Source organism: Cnephaeus nilssonii (genome assembly GCF_951640355.1).
Source record: "Cnephaeus nilssonii genome assembly, chromosome: 8".
Classification (NCBI taxonomy): Eukaryota; Metazoa; Chordata; class Mammalia; order Chiroptera; family Vespertilionidae; genus Cnephaeus; species Cnephaeus nilssonii.
Window position 1 is genome coordinate 40810695 of NC_137079.1, and position 13286 is coordinate 40823980.

At 44.8% G+C, this 13286-nt stretch overlaps 1 protein-coding gene across 2 annotated transcripts in view; it reads left to right on the forward strand.

The window, feature by feature from the left end:
- STK24 (serine/threonine kinase 24) overlaps positions 1-13286 on the forward strand; it is a 102356-nt gene that overhangs the window by 32792 nt on the left and 56278 nt on the right. Inside the window, exon 1 of one of the 2 annotated variants that reach the window (XM_079779463.1) lies at positions 11584-11750. The exons of the other annotated variant lie outside the window; for it this stretch is intronic. Within the exon in view, the coding sequence (XP_079635589.1) occupies positions 11673-11750 (78 nt within the window). The 5' untranslated portion in view covers positions 11584-11672. Of the gene's footprint in view, positions 1-11583; positions 11751-13286 lie in introns of those variants that run through there. 2 annotated transcript variants of the gene reach the window in all.

The window sequence follows — 13286 nt, forward strand, 5'->3', positions numbered from 1 at the left end:
ACATTAGTGTCTATATATTTCTATGGATGTATGTTTTCAGTTCTCTCTCTTTTTTAAAAATATTTTTTTATTGATTTCAGAGAGGAAGGGAGAGGGAGAGATAGATACATCAATGATGAGAGAGAATATTGATCGGCTGCTTCCTGAACGCTCCCTACTGGGGATCGAGCCCACAACCTGGGCATATGCCCTTGACCGGAATCGAACTCAGGACCCTTCAGTCCAGAGGCCGACTCTATCCACTGAGCCAAACCAGTTAGGACTGTTTTCAGTTCTCTTGTGAGTTGAGTTTCTGGGTCACATGGTTTTATGTTTAATTTCATGAGAAATTGTCTTGTTGCTTTCTGAAATGGCTGTATCATTTCACATTCCTCCAGCAGTTTATTATAGAAAGGGACAAAATATTGTGGCTTTAATTGATTTGCCACTACTTCCAATATAACATCGATATATCAATATGGCAAAGTGGAGAAAAGCAACCAATGACAACAAAAAGTCATGTTACTTTATTTACTCTTATGGAGGCATTGTAGTGTTGTAGACAGCTTAACACACCAGTGGAAGAGTTTGTGGTTCAGGGCAATATGATTGGAGAAACAGAATGGCAATTGATAGTAGTGTACAAAGTGGTGAGTAGGCTGAGATATATACACAGTTTGTCCTTTCTGTTTTGTCTTGGTGGGTGTCAGGATCTGTGGAATAAGTTTTGGTTATTAACCCTTTTCTTTCATATATCTTGCAGCCAGGGACTCCTGTGGCTCATTTAATTTTCCTTACAGTATCCTCCAGAAATTGTGACAGGTTTTAGAAGGACAGAACAAAGTAATATCTTTACTGTGATTTTCTCAGCAGTGACAAAATTCTTTCACTTTAGTTTGGGTCTAATTTAGAAGCAAAATAGAAGGGATGTCAGAAGTCCTGTGGGACAGAAATAATGATGAGATGAGCCTAAGAGGTTAGATGGCAGGTGGGCCGGCCTGGGGTTTAAATTTGCACTCTCCTGACGATTAGTGATGTTGAGCATCTCTTTATATGTAAACTAGAGGCCCGATGCATGAAATCCGTGCAATGGCTTTGGCCATGGCCAGGGGCCTCTGCCACCTCTGACTCGGCCCCCACAGGCAGTGGCTTCATCCGGAAGGAAGGACGTGTGGTCTAATTAGCATATTACGCCTTTATTATTATAGATTGGCCATCTGTATGTTCTTTTGATTCAGGTTCTCTGCCCATTTTCTAATTGGATTGCTTGGGTTTTTTTTTTTTGTTGTTGTTGTTTTTTTTTTGGTATTAAGTTGTATAAGTTCCCTATATAGTTTGAATATTAACCCTTTATCGACTATATCATTGGCAAATATCTCCTCACATTCAGTATGTTGTCTTTTCATTTTGTTAATGGTTTCCTTTGCAGTGCAAAAGCTTTTTAGTTTGTTGTAGTCCCATTTAAAATTTTTTTCTTTTGTTGCCAAAATGATATTGCTAAGAGTGATGTCAAAGAATGTATACTCTTTAGCCTCCGGTCTCACATCTGTAAAAGTCGCTTCTTCAGAGGGTTAGGTGAGGAGATAATGAGACTAGCCCAAGTGAGGGAAGCTCTGGGTACAATGTTGGAAGTGCTCAAATGCTCACGTTTCTTTCTCTCCCTTTGGGGCAGCTAGAGGACAGCGAAAGGAGCGAGGCGGAATGGGGGAGAGAGTGAGGGCATTTGCTGGTGTGTGGAGTGAGAGGTCACACAGTTCCTGTTGCCCGTTCAGAGCTGGTACTGGGTTCCTTCGTTGGGATTAGGCAGTGTTACTAGTATGATAGGCGATGGACAAAATTTTGTTTTGACCATCTGGATGGTCTAGCACAGGGATCGATAAACTACAGCTGCCCTTGGCCGGTTTTTAAAGGGCTGTTAAAGAAGGAATATGCACCTGAGACTGGCCCCCAAGCCTGAGGTGTTTGCTGTCTGGCTGCGCACAGAAGAGGGCTGCTGTCCCTGCTCTAGCCTCTAGAGCAGTGGTTCTCAACGTAGGGCACCTGCCCCACAGGGGGGCAATTTGATTTTTGAGGGGCAATTCGAGAATGAGTTACTAACAGTGAATTTTTTGCATTTTTTATGATTCTAGGGGCCTCATATAGAGCATATAAATATATATTGTGGCATATTTATGCATTTCTGTTCTCTATGATAATTTGAAACTTTATTTGCTATTTTTTCATATCACTTATTATTTTTTAAACAATTTCTTCCTCTGTACTTCAGCTGTCCTTTCGTACTTTTATTTTTCTCTTTCATTGATGCCATGTTCTTTGGAAGCTTGTTTAGACCAAGTTAATGGCCTTTTAGGCTTCCTCCGTGTGAATAGTTCAGTTTTTGAATAATAAGAATTATATGTCACAGGGAGGGGCATCAGGATTTTAGAGATGCTTGGCGGGGGGGGGGGGGGGGGAGGCATGGCCAAAAAAAGGTTGGGAACCACTGCTCTAGAGTCTTTAACCCTCCCAAGATTACACAGGACAGCTGATTTGGCGGCAGTCACCTTACTGATTGACACAGAGCCACAGGAATTCTGTGAACTATGAGATTAGGTAACACTGAATGCATCTCACTCTCTCTGGCCTGGCCGCCCCTCTAGGGATAAAAGAACATGCAGTGACACACACACATACACACACACACACACACACACACACACACTCGTACACACACCCCAACAGGATTCCTGTATTTCTGTTTGTGACAAGTCAACCTTGTCCATGACCTTAGCATTCCATTTCAGCCATTTTCCTCTTGATGCCTCTAAAAGCTGAAGGATTTTCAACTAAAGGAAATGTGATTATTGATTGAAATAGATATACGCCCAAACTGTTTGGCCTGTTTTAGAACAGTCAGAGTTCCCTGACAGTCAACTGTTACTGCAAGCTTTTATTAAATGCTACAGGAAGGTGAGCTCACCTGCAGGGAGTTGGAGGTAGTATCAGATTGTATTCCTTTTGCTGATATTAACATTCCAGTGTAATAACCCAAAGGAATTCCTTGCCAGGTAGGTTCCTCTCTAATCAGGTGTCCTACAAACCTTGCAGCTTACAGGCACTTTCTAGTCCAGAGGATGACCCATGATACACAGAGATTTACACCCTACTTAATACCCGTGGGGGACCTTGTTCAAGTGACCTGCCCTTTGCCTCCTGGGGTGGCTGTAAGGTCAGAAAGGAATAGTTACGGAAACTTCTTAGCATGGAGTCTTTGGATGGAGGAGCTTTGGAAAGGGTGCTGCTGTTTGTTAATGCTCATTACAGTAGGGTCAGAATCTTTTCCATGTCTTGCTTGTTATTTGCATTTAGGTTTTAATAAAGAAGGTGCCAGGATTCATTTCTCAGTGAGCTATATAATTATTTGGGATGCATTGATTGCCCAACAATACCATCCTGACTTTGGTATTTGTTTTGATCTCGGCCTGCTTGTCATCTCAAGAAACCCCAGGCCTTTTTTCAGCCAGAGAGGGCAGCCTTTCAGAGAAGAGTGAGCCAGCAACCACTGGGAGAACCTGCTGGGGACTCGGTGTGGAAGCTGAGCCAGGACTATGGAGCTTTGTGACCACGGGCAAGTTGAACCCTCAGGCCCTTGCTTCCTTGGCTCCCTCTGCTATCAGTCCTCTTCTGGACCAAGAGGGATGTGAATGAGACAACCCAGCAGAGTATTTGGCACCGGGCACACAGCAGAACAGTAGTCGCAGCCTGAGCCTTTTGTTCAAACCGATGCCATCAATGAGGATCTGAGAGCCTCTCCAGGCAGCCTTCCAGCCTGGACCCTTTCCCCCGCACACACCAGGGGTACGTGTCCAGACGGCTGCACCCTGAGTCTGAGAATGCGCTCCCTAGCATGGCTTCTCCCTGAACTCTGACCTCAGAGCTTCTAAAGGTGGTTTCCTAAGGGGTGTGTGTATGGGAGGAGGGGTTATTAGATGCCCAGGCTAGAAACAATAGATTCACTTAGCTTATGCAGCCATTTTTTTCCCCTCATTTTAAGTGTGTGTTTTTTAAAATTGTATTTCCTTTTTTTTTTTTTTTAAATTAGCTAAAGCAGTTTCTACCATAAATAAACATCCATTTAAAGATGAACAGATGCTGGGACTACGATTCCCTAAAAGTCCTGGTAATTTGAATATGTAGGTCTAGATATCGAAATTCGTAGGATTTAACACCTGCCTCAGATTTCTTTTTTTATAGAATATTCAGTTTCTTCTAGATTATGTAATTGTTGCAGGGTTGAAATAAAGTGTATAACATGGAGGAAATGAGTTGCCAGATTGTGGGGGCATTTGTAACGTGTGTATGAGAGTTCAGGTAGGGAACTGAATGCTGCCACTTAGAAGAGGAAACGGCCTGGTAATGGAAGCAGGCCAGGAGAGCTTGCCTGGCAGTGATTAGTAGATTTCTTGTAATTTGGAGGAAAGCATGTTTCTATATAAACGTGTGATTTGGGCCTCTAACGAAAAAAAAAAAGATTTTTTTATCATTTAGCTAGGAATGAGACTTTTCTGCTAAAGAATATTTGAGAATTGAAGAAATCTGACATTTCTTTGAGCCAACTGGAGCCATTTTCTATTTAAAGATCTTTATTTGGTAAATAAGGTTTTATATTGGAGATTTTTAGATTAACCCACTAGTTAATATGCAAAACCCTGTTTGGGGCTAGAGGTGGAGAGTGGATATGCCAGGTCAATGACGAGGTTGATAGCAGAAGCAGAGGAGGAGGGGATTGGAGAGAGGAAGAAGAAAATGTGAGCTGCAGGGAAATGCCCCCTCCCCTGCATTGATGGGGTTCCCTCCCAGGGGGGGAAAGTGGGTATGCACTATGAAAGTTCTCCAGGCGTTACCATGGCATCCTACTTCCTACAGAGCTTGGAGCAGTCTCCTGGACTAGACCTCTGGTTCTCACCTTGGCTGCATGTTGGAATCTTCTGGGCAGTTTTAAATAACTAGGGCCTAGTGCACGAATTTGTGTACCTTGAACTGTGGGCCACGAGGCTGCGATGGCACAGGAGTGGGTCTTGGTCCATCCTCCGTGCCCCTGCCTGGCCCCTCCTGCCCCTGCCTGGTCCCCTGTCTGCCAGCAGCCCCGCTTGCACCCACTGACAGCGTGGAGTGGTTGGGGCCAGCGCCAACAGAGGGTGTGAGTGGGGCCGGTGCCAGCAGCAGGTGCGAGCGCCGGGCAGGACCGCGGCATGAATTTTCAGTAACCACCAGAGGCTTGCCCCAATGACAGTGACCAGCGGGGGCACCCCCATCTTGGTCTGGTGCCTCCGCTCACCTACTCCACCATCCTGCTGCGGCTGACGCCCGCCATGATCCACGCTCTGCCACCTGCTGCTGACGCCTGCCATTTCCGCACATGCCCCCTGGTGGTCATTGCACGTCATAGCAACCAGTTGTTCAGTTGTCTGACCATTCAGTCTGTTTGCATATTAGGGTTTTATATATATAGATTCCGATGCTGGAGTCCCATTCTCAGAGATTTGGGTTTAAGAGTTCAGGGTGAGGCCAGGGCACCGAATGGTTTAAGGCTCCCCGGCTGCAGCCCTTGGTGAGGATCACTAACCACACACAGTGGGAGGGCCACCCTGTAAGCCACCACTGTTCCTCTTCATCTACACCCTTCCCCACAGGGTTTCCTTGTCCCGTTTACAGTACTGCATCTGTGTGGTTTTGCTCACTTATGAAGGAGGCTAAGGCCATCTTGGAGACGGTAGACACCATTGGGTGGGTGATTGTTCATTCCAGCCAGGAACTTATTACTGTCGTTTGTACCTTTGAAGGGTGCTGGCTGACTAAAGAGGAAACTACATTGCAAATTTGTTCCTCCTCCTCAAGGGGAGCCCTGGTTTTCTGAGTCTGAATAAAAGTCCTGACCTTAGACTTTCTTATCAAGTCAAAATGAGAAGCTCCCAATAGATTTCCTCTCTTCTGTTCATGTCAAAATGTGCCTTGGGTTGGCTGCTGGGGAACACCAGTGATCTTATTGGGGTGGGGGTGGGGGCGCGGGTGCACACCGATGTGTGTTGATGACAGTTCCTGGTAGCAAGACACCCTCCCCGCAAGTGTGTGTGTGTGTGTGTGTGTGTGTGGTGATGGTGGAGGGGGGATTCTGAGGGCCAAGGAGGAGGCCAGGGATGTGCCAACCAAGTTTTTTTGCTGCTTCCACTCCTAGAGTTGAGTGGTTTTTGGACATTGCAGATATGTTTGGCTGAGAAAATTCCCATAAAAGGGCATTTAGCTTTTTTGGGGTCCTGTTTTTGTTTCTTTCTTTTTTTTTTTTTTTTTATGGTTTACAAGCTTTACATTGGCATTGGATGTATATATTCCCGTATGTATTTTATTAAAAGGGCAACTTGATTTTCAGACGGTGGGAGCATGGGAAAGATAAAGAGTGAGCCTTAAACTTGTAGAATGGGAGAAAAACTTTACAGGGTAATAGGCTTGATTAGACAAATTTCCCACTGTTACTTTCAGTATAGCATGCTTCTTGAAATGTAATGGTTAATCTGATGAGGTGGGTTTCCAGGGCATTTTATTTGCTTGTAATTAGCCTTAAGATTTCTTACTTATGGGAAGAAGAATAAGTTGTATAAAACTAGGAATATAAAATTCAGCCATATTTAAAAACAATAGTTTTTAATCTCCCTTTGGGATTGTGTTGCATTGTGTTATTCATGGTATGTTCTCAGTAAGTGTTTTGGCCAGTGTTTGATGGTTTCTAAAAATGTATCCAAAGTCCAGTGCTATTTTAAAGATGACCTCACCTCACTGGTTCTTGGTTGTTTTTTTTAAATATATTTTTGTTGATTTCAGAGAGGAAGGGAAAGGGTGAGAGAGATAGAAACATCAATGATGAGAAAGAATCATTGATCGGCTGCTTCCTGCCCATCCCCCTACTGGGGATCGAGCCCGCAACCTGGGCATGGGCCCTGACCTGAATCGAACCCACAACTGCTAAACCAAGCAACTTTCCTTATGTTCCTGTGTAAGTAGTGTTACCCCATTTTATAGACCTCGAAACAGGCTGGGTGGTTCAGTAACTTGCTGAGCTGAGGTCTGAGCTTGTGTTTAGACTTCAAGTGCCTATGGCCTCCTAGAAACCATTGTTTTGGAAAATAATTTAAGCATTCAGAAGGACAGTATTGAATAACTCTGTCCCATAGCTTATTTTGGGGATGCATCTATTGTCTTATCTCTCCAGGTATTGTATAGTCACTGCCCCAAATGAAATATTTTGCAAAACCAGAGCAAAGCTTGGTGCACACTGGGCTGCACAGTTTTTCAGGCTATGGCTGTATTTTTCTTATGTCCATGTAATGCTCTGAATTTGGGCTGAGTTTTTGTTTTTGATTATTTGGTTATGTCTGAGACTGCTTTCTAAGGAAGTTTGTGTGTTGCCTAGAGTTAGCAAGATTATAAGATAATGTTCTTCAGTGGTAGATCATCACCTTGAGGAGAAAAGAACCTGTAAAATGTTAATCCAGTTTGCAGCCCAGGGCATTAAAAATGTGTTCTGGGGAAAAAGGAAATGGTAGCCTCTCCCTTTGCTCAAGGGAGTTGTCAGGTTTTAGTGGGTTTGAAATAGCAAATGGGAATTTTCCACCCATAATGGTGAAATAAGAGTGGCCCCTTTGAGGCTTAAACGATTTTTTTGGAATTTTAATAAGTTTGTAATGAAATATATATATATGAGGATTAATATATATATATATATATATATATATATATATATATATATATTTATTTATTAATCCTCATCTGAGGATATTCGTTTTTCCATTGATTTTTAGAGAGAGTGGAAGAGAACCACACAGAGAAACGTCGATGTGAGAGGGACACATCGATTGGTTGCCTCCCACACGCATCTTGACTGGGGCATGGGATTAAGCTTGCAGTGGAGGTATGTGGCCTTGAACAGAATTGAACCCGCAACCCTTCAGTCCACGGGCTGATGCTCTAACCACTAGGCAAAACTAGCTAGGGCTTAATAAACTTATTTTTAAATAATTTAAGACTCATAAGAAGTTGCAGCAATGACGGGTAGTTTTGTGTGTCCTTCACCTAGCTTTCCCCAGTGGTAATACCATACACTGTAAAACCAGGAAATTGATGTTGGTGCACTGCTGTTTACTCAGGTGCAGATCTTAATTCATAGGCCACCAGTTTTGGCCTGTACTTTCCTAAATTTTGGCTTTTAGTTCTGTGGTTCCATCACCATAAAGAATCTTCCTGTGTTACCCCTAACTCATCACCTCCTTCCTTCACCCTACTCCCAGCAACTACAGGTCTGTTCTCCATCACTCTAATTGTGTCACTTTGAGAATTTTCTATAAATGGAACCATACCAAATGCAACCCTTGATGCTTGTACAGTGTTAAGAAGTTGGGTAAGTGGGGGTAGTGGCAGGAAGTGGGACTAGAAAGGTGCTATGGGGTTTAGATTCAAAAGTGTTTGTGACTTCACTCTTGAGAGACAGTGTGTTCCTGGGTGTTTAAGCAGTGAAGGAAGACCATGAGCTTTGAGGAAGCTAAACTCTGCCAGTTGGTTGGAGGCTCAGCTGCTGTGGGCCAGGGAGAGGCAGGAGTGTGGCGGGGAGACCACATGGAGCGAGACATGTTGGAAGAATGAAGGGTACAGTTTGTAGGTATAAGCGAGGGATCGGGGTACAGGGATTTCCCGCTTTGAAAGTGGGAGATAATAACTATTAGCAGTGGAACACATGGAAAGCCTGGGAGAATCGGCAGATATGGAAGGACAAGATAACACTGAACAGTCATGATGAGACCTGTTGGTAATAGGGCTACACCAGGCTGGCAAATAGGTTCCACCTCTGTGCCCAGTGGGCTGACTTGGTGGTGGCTGCCTAGGTGGTGGGGTGAGGTCTGAGTTCAGCTCTAGGAGGAGAGTCCTGCAGTTTATTAGGGATGCTTGCCAGGTTCAGAAGAGGGGAGGGGGTACCCCTGCCACAACTTCCCTTCCTGGTCTAGACCTGAACTACAGTGTTCTCTTGTCTGTTGCTGCAGGGATAGTGATGTGTAAGTAGCAGGTGTTAGAACACATCAAACTTAGTTCCTTTTTCTTTTCATGGAAAAACAAAAGTGATAGCTGAAGAGCAGCAATTTTCAACTGGTATGTCACAAGAATTTTAAAAACATGAAATACCTGACCATTTAGTCACAAGAATTTTAAAAGCATGCAGTATCTGAGCTCTTTTCCCTTGGATTGTCAAATCAAAAAATTAAAAATGACAACAGCCAAAACAACAGTAGCTGTCTGGTGAGTGGGATGTTTATGTGCAGGCAGCACTCACCCCCCTCCCTCCCAGGGGCATGTGGGAGGAGGGTCCTAGATGGTGATGGGCTGGTAGACCTTTCTAATAGGGGACGATGACCCGTATTTAGTTCAGCATAAACCTTTCTGCACTTGATCTTAACCAAAAGGCCGAGAAGCGATGCATAAACCTGTCTGAAAAGAAAATTCTCAAGATGGTTGGCAGAATGGCACCTTTGCTACCAAGGAAATCTTTCCTCAGAGAATAGATTCTGGCAGCAGAATTTTGAACGTCCTGTTTGAAATAGGCCATCATTGGCATTGATTTTCTTATGGCCATTGGGCTACACGGCATGGAAATGAGTTTATGCAAGAATTGCCAAATGGCAAGGACCCCTGCTTGTTTAGTGTCCTGCTGTCATCATCTTAGCAGATGTCTCCCTTCTTGCCAGGGACAGTTTTTAGTAGCCCCGTTAATAGTTGCTAACAGTGACAGAGTGCCGAGTGACACCACACTTGAGCAGAGCGAGACCAGCAACTGCCGCTTTACAGGTGCAGACTTGGGAAAGGGCTTGGAGGAAGATAGTCAAGCAGCAGTGAAAACAGCCGTTTCTAAGCTGTCGGGACCAGGCAAAGGGAAAATCAGGTAGTTTATTAACATGAAACCTGTCCAGCCCTGGCCGCCATGCTCAGTAGTCAGAGCGTCAGCCAGACTGAAGGGTCTCAGGTTCGCTCCCGGGCCTGATGTGGCTCGTTTAGGAGGCAACCAACTGATGTCTCTCTCTCACATTGATGTTTCTCTCTTTCCTCCTCCCTCCCTCCCTCCCTCGCTCCCTTCCTCCCTCCCTCCTCCCCCTCTCTCCTTTCCACTCTCTCTCAATGGAAAAAATATCGTTGGGTGAGGATTAACAACAATAAAAAAGCATGAAACCTGTCCAGAGTGTAGAACATCTATTAGTCCCTCCCCACCCCCACCCCTGGAATGGACAGGGTCTTCCTGCAATGATCTCTGTTGAATCTGTTACGTTATGATTCGTTTTGTGTAATAAATCACCCCAGAACTTCATGACCTAAAACAATAATGACTTAGTATTTCTCATGATTGCTCAGTTTGACTAGAGGTTTTTCTGCATGTCTGCTTGGATTCTCTCATGTACCTGTGGTCAGCTAGAGTTGCTGGCCTGGGCTCTGCAGGGACAGCTAGGAAACTGGGCATCTCTCTCCAAGTCTGCAGTGGGTCTGGGTGTGTGGCTAGTGCCTTGGTTCTCAGAGTGTGGTACCCAGGCCACCAGCAGCTGTATCACCTGGACACTCTGGTTCTTGAGCCCCACAACAAATGTACTGAGTCAGGAACTCGGGGTGGGGCCAGGCAATCTGTGTTCTAACAATCCCTCCAGCTGATTCTGATGCTCCTGAGTATCCAGGCTCTCCTTACCCTACTATTCCCTCCTTCCAGGCTCTCTGTCTCTCTGAATTAGGATCCTGTTTGTGTCAGTGTAAGGGGGGTTTCTTACTGGTTATGGGACATTTGTTGACCATCAGTTATTGTGCCCATGCACATTGGTATCGAGGTAAGACAGTCTTTGAACACCCTCAGCTTATAGTCTAGCACAGGTGTAGTGTGCTGTGGGAGGTCGGCCAGTTCAGCAGGGGAAATAATGAATTCACTTGGTATATATTGAGCTTGCTGTGTCCTGGTAGAAAGAGATATCTAGCAAGTAATTGATTCTAGGAGTTAAAACACAAAAGGCAAGGATGGAGCTAGCAATTTGAAAGTCCCCATGCATGCCATAATTCAAAACCAGTTTCCTCAAATGTGGCTATTTATCGGAATCAATGGGTGGGGGGGCTTTAAAAAATGTGGACTATGCACTCCCCACCCCCATGTGTGTGAGTGTTTGGGGTCTGTAAGTGTCCTAGATGTTTCTGACCAGCCAGTTTTGGGGAACACGGTCCTAAACCATGAAACTGTATAACCTGGGGAGGAGAGAAAGAATAGGAGGCTAAGTCTGGGACCTTGGGGGGATTGCCTGTTATAGGTAGTCTGTACAGGAAGACTCTTCTGGAACTAGGGGCCCTGGAAGAAGATGAGTGGAGAGCAGGGTTGTAGATGCCAAGGGACTGGAGAGTTACTAGGGGAGGGAGTTTGAGGAGGATCAGATGCACAGCGCTGCATCATTGGTGCCAGAGCTGGAGCCAGGCTGCAGTGGTGACCAGTGAGGGGTGGGCACCGGACGGAGGGCAACCAGTGAAGCAGGGAAGGTGTGTGTGTGTGTGTGTGTGTGTTTAAAACCTGAGCATGCTGCCCAAGGCAGAGAGGCAGTAGAGAGAAGTAAGTGCAAGAGGGTTATTAATGAACTCACGTCCTAGAGGAGAGAAGGATGGATTCAAAGGCCCAGCTTTTAGGATTGGCCCTGAAGAAAAGGAGAGCCACCCTCTCTTATCCTGGTGGGAAGGAGGTAAGAGAAAGTGTATGAAAACAGGAGAGTTTGTAGCTGCTGAAAATGTCTGTGTCCCTTTTCCCTGGCAACTCCAGGGTGCATTTTTCCTTTATTTTGTTCATTTTTACTGATAGGATCGGTGGGTTTCGTGAGCTTTTACGTTGATCAGAGTGCAGTCTCAAATAGCGCCTCTTTGGTGTTAATGAGGCCACCCATGGCTGTGGCACCCCAAGACCTCCACATTAGAAATGGGCTGGCTGGGTTTCAGCAGTTCCCTTGTAAAGTGCTGCTTGGGACTCCTGTGTTTCCCCTCGGAAAGCAAGTTAATGGTTAGTGCCTAGTTAAACCCACAAAGCTCATTTAACTCAGAATGCTGCCGGTAATTGCTGTAATGCTGTGTCTGTGAGTCCCATGTGTTTATCCATCTATGGACCTGTCCTCTTCCTATGCTCTTATTCTTTCTCCTTTCAACCCTTCTTTCCTTCTCTTACTCCTTTTCCCACATTATTTCAGTTTCCTTGAAGGAGTAATAGGCTTTGAGGATTGGCCTGGCATCCTCTTGCTCATATGCAGTGTTTCTGAGGGAAGGTGTATCTATCTGTAGGGTTGGTGGCTCCCAGAGTCCTTTCTCACTCTGTGGGGCTGCGGACCAGTGCGTTGGCATTTGGGGCTGGGCATTTCCTTGTGGTGAGATGTGCAGCATCCCTCAGCTCTCCTGGCTAAATGCCAGTATTGCCCCTGAGTTTGTGACAAACACCCTCTCATATATTTCCACATTACCCCCCCCCCCCCCCCCCCCCGGCCCCGGGATTACAGCTGTTCACACATCTCTGGTCGGAGCTCTCAGGATGGGTGTGGGAGTCCCTGCAGCTGGATTCCTTGGAAATGGCACTGTGTGTGTGTTTTCAATTAACCAGGTTGGTGGGTAAGAGCTTTTAGAAGGTATTCAAGGGCATGATGTTTACATGACAAAGGAAAACAGGTTGCTTTTGCTTTTTGTTTCCTGGGATCTGGTTAAAATATTTAGTTAGGCCATTACAGTAGCTGAAAGTGAAGGTACGTGACACAGTATTTGTTGGACTTTAAAATCATGCCTGTTAGGAAGTAAGTAAGGGTATAAATGTTTTTCCCTATTACATAATATAGCTATTTAACCTATATTTTAGTATATAGCAGTGGTTCCCACCTCTTTTTGGCCATGCCCCACCTAAGCATCTCTAAAATGCTGATGCGCCCCCCCCCCCCGTGACATATAATTCTTATTATTCAAAAAATGAACTCCTATTCACATGGAGGAAGCCTAAAAGGCCATTAACTTGGTCTAAACAAGCTTCCAAAGAACATGGCATCCATGAAAGAGATAAGGAATGAAAGGACAGTTGAAGTACTGAGGGAAGAAATCACTAAGAAATTGTTAAAAAAAAAAATGAAGTAATATGAAAAAGTAGCAAATAAAGTTTCAAAACATATAATAGAGAACTGAAATGCATAAATGTCACAATATATATTTATATATTGTTTATGAGGCCCCTAGAACCAGCCAGGTTTGGGGAA